Source organism: Lactuca sativa, chromosome 3 (genome assembly GCF_002870075.4).
Source record: "Lactuca sativa cultivar Salinas chromosome 3, Lsat_Salinas_v11, whole genome shotgun sequence".
NCBI lineage: Eukaryota > Viridiplantae > Streptophyta > Magnoliopsida > Asterales > Asteraceae > Lactuca > Lactuca sativa.
In genome coordinates, this window is record NC_056625.2 from 59,555,340 (window position 1) to 59,582,488 (window position 27,149).

Genomic DNA, 27,149 nt, shown 5'->3' on the forward strand with positions numbered 1-27,149 from the left:
TGTAAATAGCCTAGTCATTAGAAATTACCTCAACTTCATCTGGTGGATCATATGTATCTTCATGAGGTGGACTGTCTGGGGTGACTTGCTCCTTTGGGCACAACTTACTCAGAAACTCATCCTCCTTTGTCTTGTTCATAGGAATGCACTCATCATGATTATTGTCCCTTTCCATGTGAATGTCATCATCTTCCTCTCCTTGCAAAATCCTCGTTTGGACGTGGGATATCATCCATACCACCATGTAAATCTTGCATGTCGATACCATCATCCATATCCATACGACTGTGAACTTCTTCACGATCTTCATTTGCATCAGATAATTGGTCCAAAGAACTGCCAACTTCTGCTTGCTCTTCAAGAATCCATTGATGTACATTAACACCAAGATGGTCCATATATACATCGATTACACAATCAGAATCATACCCTACTTCGATTAGTTCCATGTAATCCATGTCATTCGCGATTAACCTTAAACCATCAGGAAAAACAATATCGGGCATGCAAAAGTACACATTCACACATATCTCACATGCAAATCTTTCAAGGAACTCGACAAATTCCTTCTTGTCCATTCCAGCAAAATCAACATCATCAAATCGTTGCTCTGCTCCATCTGTGTAAGTAATAAAGGGGTACCTGGTAAAAATTCCAGCAAAATGTAGATCAATCTTCATGAAAACGGCCATAGCAACAACAAAGCTCCCCAATTTGAGTGACTAACACTTGAAGAAAAGGATAGGACCGAAGAACAAATCAACAACGAAGTCCGATGCGGAAGTTATAGACAAAAGTGAAAGAAGGGGACAGTTGAGGGGTTTAAACGTACATTATCTCTCATTAACTACTGTGCACACGTGGCAATGAAATGACCTTATTGAATATGACGTGGAATACCAGGTAGGATGGGGTCACCGGTTCACCCCTTCATTTTTCCAAGATTGCCCTTTTAAACCAACAAATAACAAGTTTATGCCCTTAAAACGCAAAAACTAGTCATTAGGGACCATTTAAACCATTATACGGAACTTTGTTGGGCTAGAGTGACAATAACCCATATTTTTTTATTAGGCTAAAAAAAAGTTGTTTTTTGGACTTAAAAAAACTATTATTTTGGGTTAAAAATAATTATTTATAACATAATTTTAAATATTAAAAATTAAAATATTATTATATCTCAATAACATTATGCTAACAAATTAAAAACATAATTTTTTTATTGTTTGAGAAGCTCAAAATATTGATATTATGCTCCCGCCCTGTCCGTTATTTTAACAAATATCCTCCTTATGGGTTTGGGTCCCACAAAATTAAAAACATTATACTTGGAAACAAAGCACGCCGTCTGAAACACCCAATTATTTTTCGAACGTTAGGATTCCACCATTTATATGTTTACCGGAACTCCCTCATTTCTTGATGCTTCAATCAATGAATCATTCGGTAACCTCTTGGCCAAATTTTCGCAAACAAACAATCTTAGAGCCATCAAGAAAGTCCATGCTCATTTACTTAGAACAGGCATAATCTTCATATCTTACACCCTCCAAACCAATCTCGCATACGCACATACGAATTGTTCTCAAGAAAACAACATTCAAACACTAACCAAATTCTTCAATTCCTCCATTCTCACACACCCGGTTCCCTTCAATTCAATCCTTTCTTGTTTTGTTAGAAATGGACATCCTTCTTTTGCTCTCAAAACATTCACTTTCATGCATGTCAATGGCGTTCCAATAGACACATACGCTTTGTGTAGCTCGTTAACAGCTTCTTGTTTGACTCGAGATATTGGGTTCGGGAAACAGATCCATACCCATGTACTGAAATCCGGGTGGGGTTCTAGTGTGTTCCTAGGCAGTGCCTTGGTTGATTTCTACTCAAAATCAATGGCTATACTTGATGCAGCAAAGGTGTTCGATGAAATTCCTCTGAAGAACACAGTTTGCGCAAATGCCCTTCTTTCAGCTTATTGCGATGCTAAAATGTGGGATAATGGTATCAAATTACTCCGAAGTATGCCTGGTTTACATTTATGTTATGATAATTGGACTTTTTCCATGGCTTTGAGTATATGTTCTGGGATGTATGCAATCGAATTAGGTAGTCAACTACACGCAAAAGTAATTCGAACAATTCACAATGCAAAATCCGACGTATTTCTCTTGAGTTCACTAATCGATTTATATGGAAAGTGTGGGCTATTAATCAAAGCGAAACAAGTCTTTTCCATGGCAGAATCTCCCGATGTGGTTTTATGGACATCAATGCTTAACGTATATGGTAAAAACGGGCATCACAAAGAAGTAATTCAACTTTTCAAAAACATGTTAACAAAGAAAGTTAAACCAGATGGGGTGGCATTTGTTACTGTTATCTCAGCTTGTGGTCACACGGGTCAAATTGATCTTGGCACTGAGTATTTCAAGTCCATGGGTCGGGATTTTGGGTTAAACCCAGATCCCGAGCATTACGGGTGCCTTGTTGACTTGTTTTGTAGGGCGGGTGAGTTAGAAAAGGCTTGGAATGTGGTGAAAAACATGCCAAGTAAAGCGACTCAAAGTGTCTCTGTTTGGGGGGCGTTGCTGAGTGCTTGTTGTGATCATGGACATGTTGATTTGGGGAAGTTTGCAGCTCGAAGAGCACTTGAATTGGATCCTATGAATACTGGGATTTATGTTTTATTGTCGAATATGTACGCTAAATGTGGTTTATGGGATGAAATCCAACAATTAAGGGAATTGATGGAAAATAAAGGGTTAAAGAAAGACACCGGATGTAGTTGGAATGTTGGATTGAGGTGACCGCGTGATTTCGGCTAGGATTAGGTATCGAGTCAAAACTATGTCGTTTTTATATGTTGCCAGTTGCCACCGACAAAATATTAAGTACTTGGAATATAAAAACAAAGCCATTTCAATATCATTTTATTCGTTTATTTCACAAGTATCAGTAATAAAACTCACAACTCACATTCACGTTTTTATTGGTTTTCTATCAAATAAAGCAACCCCACAAAATTTAAATACGAAATAACCAAAACATATAAACGGAGATCCTATACCAAAATCCACACTCTTTAACTGTTTACAACTGCACAGTTCCTTCGAATTTCACCCGTGGTTCCGGTTTTGACCCCGATTTGACCCATTTTCTCCATGGATAATCCGAATTCAGTGTAGAAATTAGCAATTGATCCTTGAAGGAGTTGGTTGATGAAAGTCAACGTGTTGGAGTTCCTAGTCAATGCTGAATCCGACTCAAACAATCCCCTACGCTTTAGTAATAACGCGTAGTAGCTAAGATCAAAAGTCTTACGACTTCCGGGATCCATCTCAACTATTGTTGTTGTGTCATTTTGTATCCTGCATTTTCTCGATCTGAGATTGTCCGCATATTCGCTATCCAGTGTCGGGTCACGATCACCCACACCCGTGAAATTGTATAGACGGTTCGTAAACGATGGACAATGTGAGATTCCAATAGTATGGGCGCCTGAAACAAAACAAACGGCCAAAGGTTACAATCTGAGCAGTGTGAGAGTTTCAATTTCAATATGACTGGGCTTATGTCAGCCAGGTGGGGAACATGAGATCAGTGTCGGCCAAGTCAAGAGTTACCGGAAGAATTGACCTTTTTATAGAAACTAATTGAATCAACGGATAAAAAGATACATACCAGAAAGCAAGACGAGATCCTTCAAATCAAGACTTTTATTTGCAAACTTTTGTGTGAGGATTGTAATGTTATCGAATGGAGCCGGGATTTGGGCCAATGCCTCGGATGCGTTTGACATCAGTCCGTCTCTTCGACCCGTAGGCACTCTCCATGAAGGGCCACCCTTTATTTAATTAAACCGGAAATAATAATTTAAAAAAAAACGTTATTTGTTATATTTTATTTTAAATTTTATTGGTCTTAAAAAAATGTTAGAATTGATCATACAGTGAGAACAATGGAGTCTCTAGCAGCAAGAGCAACGATATCAGCACAAGAAACAATGCCAGGGCATTCTGCTTCAAGTAAACTCTTCAATCTATCAATGAAATCAAACCCTCTAACTGTTTGGTTTGGAACTGCCACTTTCTCAGTTTGATTCCCTGAGGCTGAAGTAAAATTCAAAAGCACTGATCCATCACAACCCTATCCATTTTCCAAACAACAATAATGTTAGCAAGGTCAAAATGGTCATTTTATAATTATTGAAAACTAAAATATCCATTTCAAATTATGTTTTGATGAAACTAAAACAACGTGTCATATTTTGATTGTCACTTTAAGAACCTATCTTCATAATTCGTCATGTCAAGGTAAGGGCTCCAAGACAACAATAGTCATTTCGCATGCATAAAAAACGTGAAAGTACAGGGGTCTACCTGCTTAATTAGCAGAGAAGAAATAAAAAAAAAAAACAGGACCCACAATAATTAAAATGAACGACTTGAATGACCATGCTATAGTTAGTCTATGTTTTTTTTTTTCTAGATGTTTAAATGATATTTGAAAAAACTATGGAACACTTGTGAAAGTGATTATATACACTATATAAATGAAGGAAAAAAACGTACAAAAAATGGATTTAAGTCGAAATGCCTATTTCATAACATTATCTATTATATCATCCACACAATACATAGGTCAATAGAAAAAATGAATAATGTGGAATGTTTAGTTGTTTTTCTGCATTATATGTAACTTATCGATTAAATTATGAACACAGCTAAAACTTTTGCTAAAAAGAATATACTAACCCTGACAAAACAATCATGGAAATGCATTCTGATAAGAGCAGCTGCAAGCGATGGAGCATTGGGGACATGTTGATTCACGTAATCTTGAACAATTTTTTCAGCTTTGGGGCATGAACTCCCATAAAATCCCATCTCCAAATCACCTTCAACTGATCCAAGAATTGCTAGAACACCCAGAATGATCAAGCAAAATCCTTTCATTTTTAATTTGTCGCCTTTTCACCTTCTTTCCCACTTCTTTTTGTACAGATTCGTTAACCTCGGATTGAATTTATAGAGAATGAAAACAAGTAACACCTGGATTTTAAGTCATATCATATCATATTAAACTATCTAATCAATGTTATCTTGATTGATTAATAAAACTGAGATTAGTTGAAAGTAGAAGTAAGATTCCAGATGTCGATCAGAAATCTCACCTGCTACTTATGCATGTATAAGACATAAAAGAAGAATACAGACACTAAAACACACAAGACATACCGTTGCTCGTGAAAAGAAGTAGTTGATGGATATTTAGTTTATAAGCTCATGAGTTGTTGGAGATGTTGGGATTGTGCCATAACTGTGATTTTCAATGACTTGTAGGATTAAGATTTTTTTATATTATTTTATTCTATATAAATATCATTCATTTGCCAACTGGAAAGAGAGACTACAGTGGATAAAGTTGGAATTATATATAATAATGGTGGTTTTGGTAACCTGCTCTCTCTTTTTGTACATTTTACATGCATGCATTGCAGAACATGCAAACAGTTGAACATGTCTGAATTTGAATTGATCAAACTTTTGCTATATCGTGTTTAAGGTTGCAAGTTATCAAAAAGTTGAATATGTCATTGTATTATTTGCTCGTTACAAGTTATCAAAAAGTTGAATATATCATTCTATTGATTTACCGTATTAAGTTATCAAAAGGTTGAATACGTCGTTGTATATAATCGGTTTTAAGTTAAAAAAAATGAAATTTGATGACAACCAAACAAAATCAAAACTTAAAGTATTAAGTTTTTTTAAAGAGTTTAAGTGATTAAAATGAAAAAAAAAAACCCTACGAATTTTGATTATTATTTAATGATATTATGATTAAAAATAATTTTGAATAAAAGTTATTGATACATATTAATTAATTTGATTAAAAAGGATGTAGGGCTGAAGCATTATTCCCATGAAAAATAATATAAAATCTCTTCCCATGACCCATGTTATGAGATACCATTTTTGACTTTTTGGTTTTTCAAGTTACTTTTGGTTATTTGTTTTATGAGGATTACGATTTAATTAAACCAACGTCCACTTTGGTTGGACTATATATGTCATGTGTGACGATATTCTTAAATAATGGAAATCAAAATTGAGTTGATCACAACATATACCTGTCTTTTAACAATATTTTGAATGTGATATGGTTATTTTTAATCTTAATTTTTTTATTTGTTATATATATGCTTAAGGAAGGAATATTGTCTTTTAGAATGGCTAAAAGGCATAGCATATAGCATATAGGTGCTCTTTTTTTTACTTTCTGTTTTATGTGAATTTCCACCTCCGACAACTGCTGCACGAGAGTCTTGCCTTTAAAGCAATACTATTTTGTATGGGAAAACACAAAAATGTTATTTTATTTTAGATAAAATTGTAAAAATGGTGAGGATGGTTATTAAAATTATATGGTTTTGATTTAAAAAAATTTGATGATGTATGAGTGGTCTAATCTTAAATATTTTTAATAATTTTGGTCCCTATATAATTATTTTTATGCCGTTATAATTTATAGTTTTCATTTTCTTTAATTGCCAAAATACTTTAATTAAATTAATTTACCTTTAATTAACTTGAAAAGAAAACCTAACTCCCCTCTTATCTTTATCATAATACTTATGATACTGAGGAGGAGTGAACCCCAATCATCACCGGTTCCACCTTCCGTCATCAGTGTCCATAACCATTATCGGTGACCTCCATTCTCATCGGAATTCAGTCGATTCCTCATCTTCATCTGCATGTTCAAGCTCCACTAAGCCACTGCAACTGTTTGATAAGATGGACCACCTTATACACGATGTCGTTATTTACAACCCTAGTGACCTCGCTTCGTCCCCAAATAAATCTAGCGGTGTAAATAAATCTAAGCCACCGCTGCCAGAGTTATGGTTTGCAGATCGGAGCTACGATTTGCAAACAAAAATAGTAATAAAAATGTTAGGGTTTGGGTTCAACGATTAAGTTTCTCTCGCTCTTTCCATCTCTCTCCACATGACCTCCTTCTACCACTGCTTCCCCCTCCTGTAATTCAGTTCCACCACCACCTCCTTCACTTGTCCAGATCTAGATAATGAAACAAGCAGCAACCAGTATATATTTCGCCCTCCGTCAGAGTTATGGTTTACCAAACAAATCTTCGTCGATTTTTCGCCATGGATTTGCAGGTGTGTGTGTGTCGATTTCAAGCTTTTTTGGATTTGCAAGTGTGTACGCATTGATTTCAAGCTTTTTTACCAATCATTGATGGATAATGATAATCGTCGTTGCAGAAGATGACACAAACGACGACTAAACTTCTTCCAGAGATTTGTGTTTAGGAAAACAAGAAGTTGAACAGAGGTTGATGGTATGATTGGTCGGAGTTTTGAATAGAGGGTTAGGGGTGATAATGGTGAACGTCGATGATAGGCTCCGGTTACAGCAAAGGGGACGAAGGACACCGGTGGTGAAAAAAGCGATGGATATCGGTGTTAAAAAGGCGATGGACACCAATAACGGAAGTGGGTGACGAACATTGGTGCTGAAACAGGGGAAGACAGACTGAGAAACCTTTTGGCTCTTGTAGTGTGCACTGTGGATGAGTTTTTTTTATACAGAAGATAAGAGTAGAGGGGTGGGTTGGTGTTTGAGTAGTAAGTAAATAATTAAAAAAAATACAATGACATATTTGTTTTTTCATGTAGGGTATGGACCCAAAACCACAAAGTGATACTAAAGATACTAACTATAGGGACCAAAACCACGTAAAATATTTAAATTTTGACCGCTAATGCACCAACAAACATTTTTGGACCAGAACCATATATTTTTAACAAGCACAGAGAACATTTTTGCAATTTTGTCTGTATTTTAATTTGACAAATTGTTATTTCGGTAAGTAGAAGACAACATTCATCGTTAAGGATTTGAATCAATCTTGATTGGACAACAAATAATAATAATAATAATAATAATAATAATAATAATAATAATAATTATTATTATTATTATTATTATTGTTATTATTATTAAGATGGAATTTTACATGTCTTACTTATATTAGAAATTTTCCATATCTTTAGTAGTAGCATAAATTGACAATCAATTTCGAACTTTTATAAATTGTGGAATAAAAAAATGGTTTCAACACTCAATTAAGATGAAATTTCAAAATTTTGACATAACATTTTGTAATTCTATTTGAAGATTTTATGGAAGGAACAATCTTGATATCTCGTGATTTTTCTAAGAACCAAACGGCAAACCACACAAGTTCTTTACTTCATCTTTTGTATAAGAATAAAAAGGTTGTTTTTCGCAACTTTGTAACATCCTCAAAATTGAGACCAAAAATTTTATTTTTAAGCAAGTATTAAAGAAACCATTAGTGTTAAAAGCATTCATCGTGTCATCTCATAACAAACCAAATGTTAATAATCAAAACATGTCACAATAAAGCATCGTCAGAGTCTCCCAAGAATCTCATGTGCGGAATAATGGTGTGATGCGCTGCAATCATGTCGGCTTCTTTCCCTTTGAAGAAGAGGTACCTGAAACCAAAACTGAAAACCGTAAGTACAAAGCTTACTAATTTCCCCCATCATACCACATAAACACATATTGTCAGGCATATCTGGATGTCCGACCTACCCTGTCAGGCATATCTGGTTGCCCGACCTACCCTATCAAGCATATCTAGGTGCTCGACCTACCCTATCAGGCATATTTGGGTGCCCGACCTACCCTATGGTTTATTTCAACCGGTTACGGGGACTATTTCACCCCTACAACTACCACATAATAGCATAACAATAAGCACATAAATCATAACAGGCAATGACATACCAGACAATTATCACGAAGACAATCGTCTCTACCAAAAACAACTACTAGTGGGTCGACATTAGTGTCTTCAACCCACTCCTACAGGAAGGTAACTCACCTCGTAAAGTTGAATGCAAAATCTCACGGTAAAAAATCTCTAGCGGTAATTCCGATGACTCCCTGGGCTATCATTACCACAATAACACTTGGTTTTGTTATCTGATATGTTAAATGGTTATTTGATTTTCTTGAATGGTGACTTGGAAAACTGCGAGACAATACTTGGGACGAGTATGAGTAGGTGTGAATAATAGTAGAGGCCTATACTACTGGAAGCACAGGACTCACACTTGGATCAGGGAAAGTCACAAGGCCACCAAGAAGCTAGTAATTGATTTCATTTTTGTTCAAGTATGTCGTTACCATCGTTTCGGTAATGACTAAGAAGATGATTGTTATTCCGACCCTAGAGGTCATATCGAATCGAGTCCGACTAAGATGAGTATGTTACGTGGTTCGGGGAAAGGAAAAGCTTTCGCTGAAAAGGATGTTGATTCAATGTAGGTGGATGGCGCTGGTGCGGAGACTCATCTGGTTCTGCTTCGGGGAGAGTTGAGTCCAAAGTTTATTGGACCGTTTAAAGTTCTTCAGAGATTGAGAATCAAGCTTACAAGCTAGAACTACCAGAAGAACTAGAAGATATTCATAACACTTTCCACGTGTGTTATTTGAGAAAGTTCACGGGAGAAGTTCCCGACATAATTCTAATTTCTGAGTTAAGGCTAGATAAAAACAAGAGGTTAATTGAAAAACCAGAGGCAATCGTTGACCGTAAGACTGAGAAGATGCGTCACAAGATCGTCGATTTAGTGCTTGTACGATAGAAACATTCAAATGGGCCAAATATCTCCTGGGAAACAGAGAGGGACATGATGAATCGCTATCCGCATTTGTTTGCTGATGTATGATTCCGGGGACGAAATCATTCTAAGGAGGAGAGAATTGTAACGTCCGTGTTTCTGGACTAAGCATTAATGATGATATAATAGTCTAGGTCAACCATTGAAACTCGTTTTGAAGTAATAAGAATGAGTTATGCGCTTTAAACTTAATTATTATGATTAAGGATAAAATTAATCGTCGAAAATAAATATTAGATAAATTCGATATCTATGAAGAAAATTGTAGTGGTTGAAACAAGGATTCCAGAGATATAAAGAATACTGGAATCCGAGTTATAACGAAGAAGTTATGACCTGTCGAAGTTTCGTGACAGAACCGGTACGACACTGCGTGACGTAAATAGTGAATTTACGATAGAATGATTTTTAGCCTTAGTGATCTAAATGAAAGTCGTAGAGTTCGTTAAACCGAGAGTGTGGATAGAATGATTTTTAGCCTTAGCAGTATACAGCCCGATCGAAACTCGAATTTTAGATCGAGTGATTTTTAGCCAAAACAATCTAAACGAGAATCAAAGATCTTGTTGATTGTAGTTTAACGGTAAAAAGACAGACGAAAACGAGCGTTGGATGAAGAAGCTATAAATTTTTAACGGACTTTTCCTGTCCCGTCCTGTTAAAAATATATTATTAAAAATGAATTCAAAATTAGCCGACGAAGTCTAAACGAAAGTTTTAGAGCATAATCCCATATACGCGTGGATATAAAGATCGTCAAAAACGGAGCTCATATGCAAAAGATACGAATTTTTGAAGTTTGGAAATTCGGAGTACGCCCAGCGTACTCGTGTTCACGGTCCCAGATTAGCCACGTCGCCTATTCCTTGCAATCGAAACGTATCACGCAAGTTCGACATGTCTAATGCCACTCATCAGAGTACGCCCAACGTACTAAGTTGTACACCCATCGTAGTGGCTGTTAGAGCAGTACGCCAAGCGTACTCATAATTTACGCCCAACGTAATAGGTGTTTCAGTCACTATAAATAGAAAACAAAGCCTGTGGGTTTTTGTTTAGAAAATCTATTCCCTCTCACTCTCTACTCTCTCTAAGCTACTTTTAACCCCTGAAGTCCCAGTATTATCCCCGACACCCGAAGCAAGTCCCGACGCCCTGAAGATCCCAGAAAAAAAGTTTTCGGGCCGAAACTCTGCCCGCGTGATGCCCGGTTTATGGGAAAACATCCCGGTTTTATCAGAAACGATTGTTTTAAGAGACGAGGTGTTGTCCAATCGTCGTCTTATCATATGAGTGTATAGTCACTTTCATCTTACACATAGATATGAAGTATTTTATATAAAATACGTGCTATGTGTATATATGTTGTTTGTTTATTTTAGATTGATGTTGAAAGAATGTTTTATACAGGTTTTAAATTGTATATATATTTTATATCTACAAATATGTTGGGTAAAACATGGGTAGATAAAGAATGAGGGATGAAAGATGATATAGATGTTATTTGTAGTTGCGCCTAATAAATAACATTTGCAGCTGTGTCCAATAGAAAATAAAAGATGTTATTTGCAGCTGCGCCTAATAAATAACATTTGTAGCTGTGCTCAATAGAAAATAAAAGATGTTATTTGCAGTTGCGCCTAATAAATAACATTGGTAGCTGCGCCATAGGCAAAGATGAATTCGTATCTATTCCTTAGGAATAAATGAACGAGGAAAAGCTGATTTCTTAGGGTGGATCCTTAAGAATAAAGAGGATAACGGGGGTGAGGAATTGGGTTGATTGTTTGATGTTTAAACATAATAAATTTATTTATTGTGGGTTGATAAGTTTGTTGCTCGGTGATGAAATTTTTAAATTTATTGTTGGTTGATAAAAATTAATAAATTTATTATTTGTGGGTTGAAAACCCTATATGCTCACCAGGCTCCCAAGCCTGACCCACTTAGTTTATTTGTATCACAAGTGTTGATACGAAGCCACATTATACTGAGAGATTAAAGGAGATGTAAATCAATAGTGTAAATGAATGTACGTTCTGTTTATGCTTTTGGTCTGTATCAATGAGGACATCTCGAGTTTTATAATGAAACAAAAACACATTTCTTTAAGAAATGCTTTGATAAATGTTTGATTATATTTTAAAAAGCATAAACGAAATCGGTATTTTCTGGCCGAGAAAATTGGGGATGTCACAGTTGGTATCAGAACATTAGTTTAAACGAACTAGAAATTTGTAGGATTTCTAGACTTAAACTTATAATGCTAAATGATAATCGTGAGATGATTGTCTACCATATTTTTGACACGAGCACTAGTATATTTTAGGAAAGATGCCTAAAATGCTTTTATGTGCTAAATATTATATGTTTGTCATATATGATATTAATTTTTCGGATCTATGGTCTGTTGCCGACCGGATCTGGAAACCTTATGTGTTCAGGATTCTAAGCGTATGACTACGATATTAGAATTAGCATGTAAACGTTTCGGAGTGATAAGGAGAATTTAAATATCTATTGTGAATAGAGATCTAAATTCGCCTAATTTGGTGTTTAGATCATAATGGTAAGAACCTGAAGTGGAGCTGGAAATGCGAATAGGAATCAGCAACCTCAACCCTAAGTGATTGAGCATGCGCCTATAGTAGAAACTGCACCAGAACCAATCACAATGGCTGGAGTACAAGCCATGATTCAGGCTATGATGGTTGAACAAAGGGAAGAAATGAGACAACTATTGATGAACAATAGGAGTGAACCTTTAATGACTATTGAACAACTTGAACTAAATGACGAACAGTCAGAGGAAGGAAATTACAGCCGCACCGTCAGTCAAGTTGAACCCCCAGTGGCAAGAGGGAATGACCCGGAGAGGAGAATCGATAGAGATGGACATATGTATAAGAACTTCTTGGGTACCAAACCACCAAGTCTTTCTGGAAGCCCAAAGCTAGTAAAGATTATGGACTGGATCTCCGAGACGGAGATGGTATTTGAAAGCTGCAACTGCAACGATAAGCAAACGGCAGTCTTTGCAGTCAGACAACTAAAGACTGGAGTTTTAAGTTGGTGGAAGTTGTGGGCAGATACAATGCCATAAGGAGAAGCCAGGAGGATGTCTTGGGAAGCATTCATGGAGCAGTTGAAAATGCAATACTGCTCAGAAATGGATCTGATAGACCTAAACAATGACTTTCTGAACTTAAGGAAAGGGAAAATGAGCATATATGACTATGCTACTACGTTTACCGAAAAGATGAAGTTGTTTCCATACTTGGTGCCGAATGAACTTTCCAAGATATATAGATTTGCTAACGGATTGATAACGGATTGCCAACGGACTTTGGTCCGATGGTCAAAATGGCAACTAATTTGAAAACAGTTGTTAGAGCAGCAAAGAATGTAGAGACCTAGATAAAAGAAAAGGTTCTGTAAAAAGATAAGGTAGGAGAAAAGAGGAAGTTTGAAGGATCTTCAAGGTCCAACGAGAAGATAAAATTCTCGAAGACTGGAGGAGGAGGAGAAGGAAGAAGTGAAACAAGATGGTGTGAAAAGTGTAAAAAGAAACATGTTGGGAAATGTGGCGAGGATGTTACATGTTTCAAGTGTGGGAAGCATGGGCAATACACCAATGAATTTACATTCAACAAAAGGGCGTGTTACAGATGTAATGAAGAAGGGCACTACAAGCAAGACTGCCCAAAGAGGGAAGGAGCTACAAAGCCAAATGCACCACTAAAACCAAGGGCATTCTACATGATCCTCGACGAAGTAGATAACAACGCGAGGAATCAAGGATGAGGACTTCATACCCGAAGATCAAGTTATGAAGTAGCAATGTGAATAGTAACGTGTGGTGTAGCCTATTAGAGGCGTAGTTGTGTAATCGTATCAAGAAGTAATATAAAACTTGGTTTTGTTATTTGATATGTTAAATGGTTATTTGATTTTCTTGAATGGTGACTTGGAAAACTGCGAGACAATACTTGGGACGAGTATGAGTAGGTGTGAATAGTAGTAGAGGCCTATACTACTGGAAGCACAAGACTTACACTTGGATCAGGGAAAGTCACAAGGCCACCAAGAAGCTAGTAATTGATTTTGTTTTTGTTCAAGTATGTCGTTACCATCGTTTCGGTAATGACTAAGAAGATGATTGTTATTCCGACCCTAGAGGTCATATCGAATCGAGTCCGACTAAGATGAGTATGTTACGTGATTCGGGGAAAGGAAAAGCTTTCGCTAAAAAGGATGCTGATTCAATGTAGGTGGATGGTGCTGGTGCGGAGACTTATCTGGTTCTGCTTCGGGGAGAGTTGAGTCCAAAGTTTATTGGATCGTTTAAAGTTCTTCAGAAAATTGAGAATCAAGCTTACAAGCTAGAACTACCAGAAGAACTAGAAGATATTCATAACACTTTCCACATGTGTTATTTGAGAAAGTTCACGGGTGAAGTTCCCGACATAATTCCAATTTCTGAGTTAAGGCTGGATAAAAACAAGAGGTTAATTGAAAAACCAGAGGCAATCGTTGATCGTAAGACTAAGAAGATGCGACGCAAGATGGTAGATTTAGTGCTTGTACAATAGAAACATTTGAATGAGCCAAATATCTCCTGGGAAACAGAGAGGGACATGTTGAATCGCTATCCGCATTTGTTTGTTGATGTATGATTCCGGGGACGAAATCATTCTAAGGAGGAGAGAATTTTAACGCCCGTGTTTCTGGGCTAAGCATTAATGATGATATAATAGTCTAGGTCAACCATTGAAACTCGTTTTGAAGTAATAAGAATGAGTTATGCGCTTTAAACTTAATTATTATAATAAGAATGAGGGATGAAAGATGATATAGATGTTATTTGCAGTTGCGCCTAATAAATAACATTTGCAGTTGTGCCCAATAGAAAATAAAAGATGTTATTTGCAGTTGCGCCTAATAAATAACATTTCCAGCTGTGCCCAATAGAAAATAAAATATGTTATTTGCAGTTGCGCCTAATAAATAACATTGGCAGCTGCGTCATAGGCAAAGATGAATTCGTGTCTATTCCTTAGGAATAAATGAACGAGGAAAAGCTGATTTCTTGGGGTGGATCCTTAAGAATAAAGAGGATAATGGGGATGAGGAATTGGGTTGATTGTTTGATGTTTAAACATAATAAGTTTATTTATTGTGGGTTGATAAGTTTGTTGCTCGTTGATGAAATTAATAAATTTACTGTTGGGTGATAAAAATTAATAAATTTATTATTTGTGGGTGGAAAACCCTATATGCTCACCAGGCTCCCAAGCCTGACCCACTCAGTTTATTTGTATCACAAGTGTCGATACGAAGCCACATTACAGTGAGAGATTAAAGGAGATATAAATCACTAGTGTAAATGAATGTACGTTCTGTTTATGCTTTTGGTCTGTATCGATGTGGACATCTTGAGTTTTATAATGAAATGAAAACACATTTCTTTAAGAAATGCTTTGATAAATGTTTATCACATTTTGTTTTTGGGACAAATTCCGCAACACCTTTTGAAAGATTACTTTGATTATATTTTAAAAAGCATAAACGGAATCGGTCTTTTCTGACCGAGAAAATTGGGGATGTCACACTTATAGTTTTCACTTTTGTTTTCAGGTACCTCTTCATCGAAGGTGAAGGAGTTGGCACGGTAGCAACACATCACACACATGATTTCCGCATTATGAGATTCTTGGGATTGTACTTTGACATTGTTACTATTTTTATTATATGGTTTTAAGACATGTGATTATGGTTTTATGAAATGATGAGACTCGATGATGTTTTCTTATAAATGTTTTTCTAAATCATTATATTAAAAATGACATTTTTGGTCTTCAAAATTGGGATGTTACAGTGGGCCATGAGGCCCAACAACCCAGGCTCAAAATTGTAAGGCCCAAAAATCCATATACGCTACTCTGCATGCGTATGTGCGGCGTACCTGGCACGTACGCCCAAGGTACGCTGGCCTTGACCAAAAGCGGGAAGTTGACCCAGTACACGCAACGTACCAGGGTGTACGCCCGCTGTACTGGCCAACTTCATTAGGACTCTATTTGTGACTTAATCCATTAAGTCCCTACGTCCAGAACATAGATCGAGGTTCTTTAAGACATCCTAATCCATAAAGTCACAAACTTTATGGCTTTGCATGCATGGATGGGGGTCGAAACATGATTTTAGTCCTGAAACAAACTTTGTGACCATAAAACACCTGCATAGTTGTGGCTTAACCATTAAGGTCCGATTTTTATGACTCTCAATGCTTCCAAGAGCTCAAAAGGACAGCTCTTATGGTCTGGAACTATCAAGATACAAGAAAGCTCAACAATGGAGTCCAAAAGTGACATAAAACACCCCATGAAAAACCTAATAGGGTATTGGGTTTTAATTGGATTGAAACTCCTAGATCCCTTGAGATTCATTGAACTATTCAATGGCATGTTTAAATCTCAATTGTGCCTTCTCAAGTTTGTGTCTGGGATGTCGAGGATCACAAACAAGGTGTGAATAACCATGCAAATTGAATCGGTACCCTTAATTTTTTATCACCTAATCAATGTGCCGGTTACCTACACGCGCTCCACCAATCTATGATAAACATTAAGTTACCCTTTGCCACTCTTACTAGTCCATGTTAGTGTGTCGGTTACTCACATACGCTCCACCAACGACTTGGTAAGGTACAAAGTGTAATTTCATGGGTTAGCACCAAATTCACATTTTTTCTAAAGTAACTATGATTGGGAATTTAATAAGGTTTAGTTACTTAATATTTATCATTATACTTTTAATGAAAGGAGAATTAATATCTTGTCAAACCCGTTCGGCTAACGACCCTCCATCAGTTAAGGAAGCGGTGGGTGAGAGTGGACACCCATTAAACTGCCATTTTATAGGCAGTAACCTTATACTCCCCCTTATAGACCGACCCATTAAACCCATTAGGGAAACTCACATTGCACTACTGAAGTCTCGCGGTAAATCTCTGACTGCTGGCTGACTGATCCCGAACCGTCAACATCAAAATAAGACCCAATTAATAATTGGGTTCCAATGCATAGCCATACAACCATATTTGGGGTAAAAATACCATTTTACCACTACCCTAGCTTGATCCAAGCCCAAGGCCCAAAATCACACTCTGAAGGCCCAAAAGTCAAATAATCAACCAAGGCCGAATTATGGCCCAATTTTACAAATTGGGCCCAATCGCCTTACATGGGCCTTACCCTAAAGCCCATCCAAATACCTAGTCCATACACTTGTTCTTAGATGGGCCATCAAGAATCCAAACATCTAAGCCCAACTCAAAACCCAACACAATTAGGGTTTTCACATAAAATGACGATTAGGGTTAAGTGTTCTTACTTAACCAATTAAGGACATAATCCATTAAGTCCGTCACTCCACTAGACCAATCATACAATGTGGTTGGGCGTAATTCAAAATTCCAAATCCAACTGTTCAAACGCAGGTCTCGACAAGTCCCAAACTAAAGTTTCCAAGATTAGGGTTTCCCAAACCCTAATTAGGGTTTCCAACCAAAAACATGCCAATTAGTCCAATGGTTAAGTTTTTAGGTCAATTACTTTTTCACTAGGTCGAGCATCACCCACTGCCATCTCGGGCGGTGGTGGTTGACGGCGGCTCATGGCGGCAGCCACCACCTCACGGCGGTGGTGGTCTTCTTCACTTTTGGCTAAGAAAAATTGATATCACATTCATCATTAAAACACACACACACAACCGTCTCCCACGGTGGCTGGTGGCGGCAATGGGTGGCAGAAAACGGCAGCCACCATGGTTGGCTGCCATGGTGGTTCGTCTCACCTCCAGCCAACAAGCTTCTCGGGATTTAGCAACAATACACGAACATACACGACATGATACAACAGCCCTTAGCCACCAACTTGATGGCTGACAACGTCGGAGTTAACGGAAAAGATGGTCGAAACCGACAACGGCATCAAGGACGTACTCCACGTCACACTCGCCAGAATGAACAAAGGAAATGAGAGATGGGTCGCAAATAATTTACCGAGAGATTTCAGTTGCTCGTGCCCCACACATCGACGCCCACAACATGTTCCACGGTCTTTGGTGGTTCTCCGGTTGCCCACAACATCCGACAGCAAGGTTGTGGTAGTGGCGCTTCAATAGCGAGGTAGTATGCGGACAGGTGGCGGTCGAACTCAACTGGGCAGCGGCGGCTAAGGAGGCTTCTCATGGTGGTGGCTGAAAAAGAGATTAGTTTTAGGGTTTGGAGATGCGACGAGGGGGAAGCGGGAAGCGACAGTCTTAAACCCCGACTCCATAATAAATCTTCATTCCCTTTAACACAATCGGCCCCTACTTCACTAAACATTACAAGCTAAATCCAGATTTTACCCTTTAGCCCCTGTTTCCAAAATCTATTCAATATAAGTCCAAATGATACCTTTAGACTGTAAATTCCCAAATTTATAACATTTTACTCCTAAGGCTAACACTAATAAACTATTATGGATTGAGGGCTTCAATTAAATAATAATATGAAATATAGTTTATATCTCAGGGTTTATTTATTTATTTTATTTAATCTTATTTATTTAATTCCAAATTGAATGTTACAATTTTCCCCGACTTAAATTTGATTTCGTCCTCGAAATCATTCCTTACCATTCCCAACAAGCCAACACACTGAGCAACAAGACCACAACCTCGAAGATGAACGAATCCCTTGCCAATTAATCCTCAACTACTTAACCTAAAATCTGAAGTCTCAAGATGGTCTGACTCCCTGACAGATCGCCCATACTGAACCATTGTTGAATCCATCCCATTAATTTCCCAACTAACTACTAAACTTTTAATAACTTGAGGTTCTGACTAGAAAACAGAATCACAGACCAAATATCCCTGCAGAACACTTATACTTGACAGTAGGCTCAAATAATCCTTCGAGTAGGAGACTCATCCCTGTAACGGTTAGACTCATATGAGAGCGGCGCAACAGGGTCACATCATCTACCCGGAGATTATCGAAAACCCGACTGCAAGTGACCTGATATCGCCTCATAATAACAAGCTACCCTACATTTGAGTTCCAGTTTAGTAATACCGCCCTGACTTATCTTGATGCTCTTACCAATGGAACCAATCCAAGACACAATCACGAGAGCTAACCTACCATCCAAAACTGAATCCATTCATTACCATTACACCCATCGATCGACGACCTCGACATATATATACCCCAATCATCAACCCACGAAAATGGAAATTCTGCACAAATCATTTGCGGTACTTGACTCGAGATCTTACCCATAAACTAACCTGATACTCAACTCATAAACCGAGATCCAAAAATCTGCACTTGCATTTCACCCAACACTTTCTGATGATGACAAACCTTGCTAGATCGAGTTATAAGGTTCCTAAACCAACGCATAGACTACCTATCTCACACCTGGTCCAACCACCAGGTTCCCAAGAGTTCAAATAGCAAGGCTACACAGCCCAAACATCCCCTGCATCACATACTAACCACACACTCAATCCTGAAATCCAAGATCCAAATACCTTGAACCAACGGTCTCTATCAAGTTCCACCTGTATTGCCAAAATCACACGGACCTTGCCCATGGGTCCCACCCAAATTATACCACGAAGCGACCTTGCCCACGGGTCCCACCCATCTAGAGCTACACAGGCCCAGCTCCACCTCAGACCCTAATGGTCCTCAACCCATAACGGAGAAATACTCTATGACAATTCTAACTGGCGCGCCCAAGGCACGACTTGATTCTCCCTTTACGCTCATGTCCACTACCAATGATAGTCTACCTCGAACAGGCGAATGCTACGATCCCATCACAATGTCGCAACACTTCTAACCAACCATGATTACCACACTAGGTTTCATCACAACCCAACCATCTCAATTCCAAATATCTTGAATTGAACCTGCATCAGATAAGCACAGGCAGCGAGGCTCTACACGACTCTTGGTTAGGATCCATCCACAAACCGGGTATGCATAACAAGAAAATGCCGACCAGTTGCCGGGAGTTCTCTGAACTCCCACTTACAAAACCCCGAACTAAACGGTCACTTGAGTCGTCTCTATTCCTGACCAGGATGTGAAACTTACCCTAGTTCCATACTCGATCCAATTCCTGGAAATTCTAATCGATTATCCCCCACTTGGATTTGTCGAAGCTCTTTCATCCTATAAGTCTGATGGATTCCCAACCCATCGACCGTCATATAGTAGGAACTGCCTATGACTTGTGATTACCAAAACTAGTGTTCCATTACTAGCCAAATCTCAACGATTTCCCAACTTCTAGAATCCGGTAGAATGCTCTTGAGACCTTAACTAGTCCGATGATCCAAATCACCTTCCTTGATACCATGCCACTTCCTTGAGTTCTTATGTCTGTGACTAATAACCATAACCCTTGTCATGCACTACCGAACCTCTACTCTAATCTTCATTCTCAAAGAATTACTGAACTCTAACCAACTATAACTCATACAGATACAAAACTTCCTTGGCACATCCAGTGACCAAATAACTCATGCCTCTGACACTACCATTCCCTGCTACCGTTCCTTCCCTAGCAACGGTAATGCCTTAAACCCCAAATTTCATCCATAGGAAACTACCGATCATACCCGAATAGTTGATAGAACCACTGAACCCTGACTCCATTGGAGAACTATCTTGCTAACCCTGACCAAAGATCTTCCAAGCAATACCCCTGAATTGATCCTGACAAGGACCAGGATAACAACAGTACATACTTAACCCACTCTACTAGATAGGACCATCTAAAGTTTCATCGAAGACTTCTCGACATGAAGAAAAGCATATAACCATCCTTGATAACCCAGGAAATAACAGAGGACCAATCCGAGATATAACCCGCAAACATCTAAAGGAATCCTGATCATCTCCTCTTGAAATAACAATGGCTCAGAATACTAGTATTGAATTTTTGATTCATTCTTGACAGAGTTAGGAATTTCACATAACTTTTTGTCTCCTCACACACCACAACAAAATGGTGTATTCGAAAGGAGGAACCGTTCTCTATGCGAATCTGCAAGAACCATGCATACGTTTGCAAATTTGCCTTAATATCTTTAGGTAGAAGTTGTTTCGGCAGCATGTTTTACACCAAATCGTTCTTTTATTCATCATCGTTTCAGCATCACACCTTATGAGATAATTCAGAAAAGAAAGTCGTATGTGAAATTTTTTCATGTTTTTGGGTGTAGGTGTTTCATAATGAATCTTAAGGACAATATTTCTAAATTTCAATCAAAAGATGATGAAGGAATCTTCTTGGGATATTCACACAACTATGTTGCCTATAGGGTGTTGAAAAAACGAACAAAAAAGATCGAAGAAACTTTTAATCTTACATTTGATGACTATTATGTCAAGCGTGTCGAACAGTCTTTTGTACAAAAGCCTATTATTTCTAAAACAAATTATGACTCTTAAATCATGAATTCTTATGATATTGATTATGATTTTATTTTTGGCATTCCATATAGGGTGATTGATGTTGAAAACCATGTTGATGATAATCATATTCCTGAAGTATCGAAACATTCAGATGATTCGAGTGTTACACGGGAAGAAGATGACACACATTCCATATTAACTTCAAGAGTGACTGTCGAACGAGTACCGGTTTTGACTAATGATCAAGTGGATGGGGAACACTTGAGTTTGATATTACATGATGAAAATCAAGATTTGACTGTTAAGGGGGAGCATATGCGAACTACATCTCAAGTCGAGGGGGAGCTTGTGCTGGACCATGTTGATATTGAGGGGGAGCATCAGAACTCAAATCCATTGGTTGAGGGGGAGCCAAGTGGATCGAATCCTAGTAACATAAATGACCAATCTAATGAGTTTCATGATGTCATTGATAATATTTTGAATGCAGGAGAAGGTTCAGAAGCGGAGGATGTATTCGAAGATGCACCTTTGGATATTGATCTCGCATATCCACCGCTGGACAAATGGACATGCAACCATCCAAAGGAACAGGTTCTTGGTGATTCACATGTTGGTGTATTGATACGTGCATAGATTTGACCCAAAAATGAAGTGCTAGATGTTCATCAAGAATATTGTATGTTTAACGTGTTCATTTCAAAATTAGAACCAAAAACATTATAGGTTGCATTAAACACTCATATTGGGTTGTTGCAATGCAATCTGTACTGGTTGAGTTTGAACGAAACAAAGTTTGGAGGTTAATTCCTAAACCAAAGTATGTTTCGTTAATTGGTTTAAAATGGATTTTCAAAAATAAAACTGATAAAGAAGGCAATATAATTTGAAATAGAGCAAGATTAGTCGTTAAAGGTTACTCTCAACAAGAAGGTATCGATTATGAGGAAACCTTTGCCCATGTTGCACGACTCGAGGAAGTTCAAAATTTTCTTGCTTATGAAGCGCATAAAGATTTCGATGTGTATCAAATGGACGTCAAGTGTGCATTCATCAATGGAGTTTTGGAGGAAACGGTCTATGTCTAACAACCATCGGGTTTTGTCAATGATAACTATCCTGATCACTGTTATATTCTAGATAAGGCAGTTTACGGGTTGAAACAAGCACCTCGTGCCTGGTATGTAACCTTGACCAGTTTTTTGAAAATTGCTAAATTTAAACAAGGATCAGTTGATCCCACTTTGTTTCGAAAGAAAGTTGGGAATCACTTGACGCTTGTTCAAATTTATATCGATGATATAATTTTTGGTTTGAATAACCATTTTTTATCTAAGGAATTTGAGGAGCTTATGATAGTTCAAAGTGAGTATGATGGGGAAAATTAATAATTTATGGGTTTACATATTCTTCAAAGCAAGGAAGGCATCTTTATTAATTAGGAGAAACATACACGCAACCTGCTTGAAAGATTTGGGATGCTGAATAACACAAAAGTAAAAGTACATATTGCGGTTGACACTCGCTTGAATCCTTCGTTGGATTAGTCAGTTGTAAACTTAACAACATATAGAAGCATGATAGGTTCGCTCGTGTATTTAACTGCAAGTCGATCTGATATTATGTTTGCTATAAGTAATTGTGCTAGGTACCAACTGAACCCAAGAGAACCCCATCTCAATGTTGTGAAGACCATTTTTCGCTAGTATCCATTGAAGACATGATTCTTTATATAGGCAATCTCAAATGCAGACCTAGGTGGCTGTCAACTAGATCGAAAGAGAACGACATGTGGATGTTAATTTTTGGATGGAAAGCTAGTGAGTTGGCACTCGAAGAAAAAAACATGTGTTTTGTTTTTGACTGTAGAAACAGAGTATGCAACTGTTGCAGCTTTCACATATCAAGTTATTTGGATACAAAGTCAACTGTGCGATTATGCAATCAATATGAAGAAAATTCCTTTGTATTGTGACTCACAAAGTGTCATTCTCATCTGTCATAATCCAGTCCAACATTCGAAAACCAAACACATTGCTCTTCGCTATCACTTTATAAAAGACCATGTAGAAGACAAGAGAATTGAGGTCCATTTTGTGAAAAGAACAGATCAACTTATAGATATTTTTACAAAACCTTTAGATGAGAAGTCATTTTTTAAGGATTTTGAATGGTTTGGGGATGATTGAAGCAAGTTCTGTTCTAGGTTCTTCTTGATTGAAAAGGTGTCTATTCAATTGGTGTTTTTCTGAATCGTTCAGAGGTTACTGTTCCGGTTCAGCATTCGCATGCGTTCGCATTCAAATTTCCTTTAAATCATTCTGAAATTAGTTCGCCTTGTGGGGGAGAAATTTTTTCGATGAGTGACATCAATGGGGGTTGCTACTTACTAGGTTGAACGTCACTTTGTAACATTTTACAAGTTTTTTTTGTTCTATTTTCAATTTCAAAAATTCAAAAACCCGAAAAATATTTTCTTGTTATTATTTCATATTTTGCTTAACATTTTGTGTCTCATTGTAACAACGTACTATTGAGGTGCATGCCCCACGATCATATCCATCTAAGGGACATGTATTCATTCGAACTTATGTACTAATTAAGCGTCCCTAGAAGCATGTTGTTGTATGTTGACCTCAAGCCTCATAGACTTTATGTGTTCGAAGCCTTAATGGAACTATTACTACAAAAGTTCCTTCCTAATTAGGCTACATTCACATTAGTCGAAGAGATACCTTTCTCTTCTCATATTAAGTAAATAGATTTCTACAATGTCCATATATTTCGCAGATGTACAATGAGTTCTTAAACACAATATTTTTCACTAATTTTTTTTTTCATAATCACACACTTCACTGCATATCCTCGACATCTCTGGTCGAAACCTACCACAATGTAGATATTCCACCATCTGTGTTTATGATCCTGAGTCATTCTTCCATGATGATTGTGAAACCCAAAAACCCCAACTATCAAGGAGTTGACATTGAACATTTTTGTTCAAGATTATAACGAAACATTTGTTTCAGTACCTTTCGAGATTCAAAATCATATTCCATTCTACTTGCGTGACCTTAATAAAATGTTCTACAACCAAGACATTTTTTCCCAACACGGTCCATTACTAATTTTTTTGAAATGTGATTTTAGTCTGAATATCTTTCTGATTTCTTATTACTCTAAATCATATCCAACCATACTTGTTCTTGACTACACTGGTCATCCAAGTAATTTTGTTCATTTGCATCACACTTATGTTAAGTTGTGGTATTGAGAAAAATTAAGCTTACATTTTGAAACCAATGAAATAGAATCCCTTCAATTATTATCAATGAATATTTGATTGTATTTCACGGGAAACCAAACAAGCAGTTTGTCATCTCTCTTGATGTCGAATGAAGAGATCTTTTCCCGGGATCCAAACGCTTTTGTATCAAATGCAGTTTGTCACTCATTCTTTGGCACACATTTGCACTGGAATCCTTGAGGTTTTAGGTAATACCAACTCGAAACCAAGATTTCGCAAAGTCTGGCATATAATTTTGCTTTCAAATCCGAAAAATGAATGAGACTTACCTCAATGCAAAGGAATGATATTCTCTTGGTGTCGAAACAACAAGATGTCCTTGCTCTCAGTTCAAAATAAGTGGCAGTTTTTATCCGGTTGGGAACATTGAAAGATCCGACAGACATGACGGTTCAGGATCTTCACGGGATTTGAGGAAAACGTGATGATCACTTTTATCACGTGGCAATTTTTACAGTGATCAATTAAGTAACCAATGCAAATATGTAGCAGTGTATTATTGGTAACCGGTTCAAATTCAAAAATACCATAGCTTATATAAGGAAATTGGTGGTATCATTATCAGACTTTATGCTCTCAGAACAAATTTCCCAAATTTCTCTAAAGTTCATCGTCTTCAAAAATCCTTGAAATCACAACAATGGCTGCTCCTCACACCAATGTTGATCCCACAAACACCACCAGGGAAGAAGAAATTTCACAACCTATGATGAAGATACAGAACACAAATCTTCATTTGCTTCCAACAGTTGATCAATATCCAAAATGGTCACAAATGTTGATTTTAGCCCTAAATCACCCTGTTATATCCACCGTGTTATCATCATCGTTTGCAGTACCAATGCCTTAGATTTCTCTTGTTGGTTCCACTGCAGTGTTCAACAAAACAACAAAATTTGTTACGTTTCAGCTGATGAATAACAAGATGTGAAAGCTTACAAAGAAGCAGTTTACCCAAATCATGAAGTTGCCTGTTTCAGGTACTTTTTATGAAGTCACTGATGAACAAGTTATTCACATGTTCAACGAGCTGGGGCATCAACCCGTTCTGACTGGAATAAGTATATTTAGAAAATTGAGTCTTCCCTGTGTATGGAGTTTTCTTTTTGGAATTGTATTGTGATGCTTGATTTGTCACAGTTTAGGGTTACACAACGCAAAATTGGAAGTCTATGTTATGATTGCTAGCATATATTATGGTTTGAATGTTGATTATTCCAAACAACTATGGGAGGAATTTGGAGCAGAAATTACTCACACCAATCTGACAAATGGTGTTTCATGTGCTCGATACTAGAGTTTGATTCTCAAGGAGGTTTATGAACAAGAAGATATTTTGGTTCCTTCAAATGTCGAAACTGCTGAGTTTTTGACATTTGTTGCTCCAAGACTTGTTGTTGATGATCCAATCATTTATCCTAATGTCGCTTGCATTCCAGATGTGATGCTAAGGCGTATTGATCCGCAAAATTAAGTTCTTGTTCGGTACTTGACATCCGTTGATGCTAATTCTTATGTCAGTGTTCTTCCATTGAAAGGGATCGATGTTTCTTCAAAACCTGCGAAAGCAACGAAGAAGAAGAAGCAGATTGAGAAACCACAACCTGTGGTGGAGGAAGTTTCTAAAGAAATTATTCCTTCGAAGACTAGTATTCTCAAGTGAACCAAGAAGCCAGCCAAGAGGCCTCGTGATTCTCCAATCAGGCCAGCAGTTCAAGAACCCAAAATCGCGACAACTGAGCAAGCTCATATTGATTCTTCTCATACCTCATTTGTCTCGGAAGGGTATAAGATTTGCAAACCTCAAATCAACAAAAGAGGTGTACTGTTTAGAGAAGTTCATGTTCCTGTCTCTCCCGCTTCGAAGAAACGACAAACGTTCGATATGGCTCAGAAGCTATACCAAAAGAAGAGAAAGAATCAAGATCCACTTGATCAGGTCATTGTCGAAACTGATAATAACGGTGCTAGTGAGAATATTCACCATGATGATTTTGGGCTCGGGTCGCCTCGAAGGGATTCTCCAATCAAGTCGATTTTCGAGGAGACTAAAAATTCTGGTGTCACTGTAAATGTATCTAATACGGATAAAAATACTAATTTGAATGGTCAAACATCTACATCTATCCCTGAGAAGACTAAGGTCATACCACGCATGGTTTCATATACTGAGTCCTATACAGAGGAGGCTTAAACTCCAGACATCACTGTGAACTTATCTGATAAGGACACATATGTCAATATGGGTGAAGGGGTGTAGAAAAATAAAGCCATTGTTACTTCAACTCTTAAAACATCAACCATTCCTACTTCCACAATAGTCTCATCCACCATCTAAAACTCTACTTTCGAAACATTCACTTCATTACCACTTTCATCACCTATTCTAACTTCACTACCAGTCTCAACTATTTCACCAACTTTTTCCACAATCATGCATGAACGCATTACTACTCTCTTATCTTCTCAATCCACTGTAGCTGAGAGAATAGTTCAAGAAGATGAACCAAATGACGATGACATCATTTTTTTTTTTGCTGATTTGCGGTTCAATCCTGAGGAGGATAATGTTCCTGATGACATGATCATGTCAGGTAAACAGTTCAAAA

At 37.5% G+C, this 27,149-nt stretch overlaps 2 protein-coding genes across 3 annotated transcripts; one reads left to right on the forward strand and one right to left on the reverse strand.

The window, feature by feature from the left end:
• Nucleotides 1-1,354: 1,354 nt before the first annotated feature.
• Nucleotides 1,355-2,931, forward strand: LOC111904349 (pentatricopeptide repeat-containing protein At2g13600). The gene has a single exon (XM_023900112.2). It carries the CDS (start codon nt 1,395-1,397, stop codon nt 2,808-2,810), a length of 1,416 nt encoding a protein of 471 aa, XP_023755880.1. The 5' UTR covers nt 1,355-1,394; the 3' UTR covers nt 2,811-2,931.
• LOC111904350 (peroxidase 3) lies at nt 2,907-5,395 on the reverse strand. 2 transcript variants are annotated; one of them, XM_023900113.3, is made up of 5 exons: nt 5,241-5,395; nt 4,758-5,054; nt 3,952-4,149; nt 3,685-3,847; nt 2,907-3,501 (listed from the first exon to the last, which is right to left on the reverse strand). In XM_023900113.3, the coding sequence occupies exons 2-5, from the start codon at nt 4,956-4,958 to the stop codon at nt 3,086-3,088; spliced, it is 978 nt and encodes a 325-aa protein (XP_023755881.1). In that variant the 5' UTR covers nt 4,959-5,054; nt 5,241-5,395; the 3' UTR covers nt 2,907-3,085. The 2 variants fall into 2 exon arrangements, with proteins under 2 accessions (XP_023755881.1, XP_023755882.1); XM_023900114.3 differs by having other exon boundaries at nt 5,177-5,297.
• Nucleotides 5,396-27,149: the final 21,754 nt, after the last annotated feature.

Bases quoted from the DNA above. Each gene is read 5' to 3' on its own strand.
- LOC111904350 (XM_023900113.3), bottom strand. From the start codon at position 4,958: ATGAAAGGATTTTGCTTGATCATTCTGGGTGTTCTAGCAATTCTTGGA. The intron at 4,150-4,757 runs GTTAGTATATTC...GAAAATGGATAG, and splicing joins TCCATGATTGTTTTGTCAGG to GGTTGTGATGGATCAGTGCT. The intron at 3,502-3,684 runs GTATGTATCTTT...GTTTTGTTTCAG, and splicing joins GGATCTCGTCTTGCTTTCTG to GCGCCCATACTATTGGAATC.
- LOC111904349 (XM_023900112.2), top strand. From the start codon at position 1,395: ATGTTTACCGGAACTCCCTCATTTCTTGATGCTTCAATCAATGAATCA.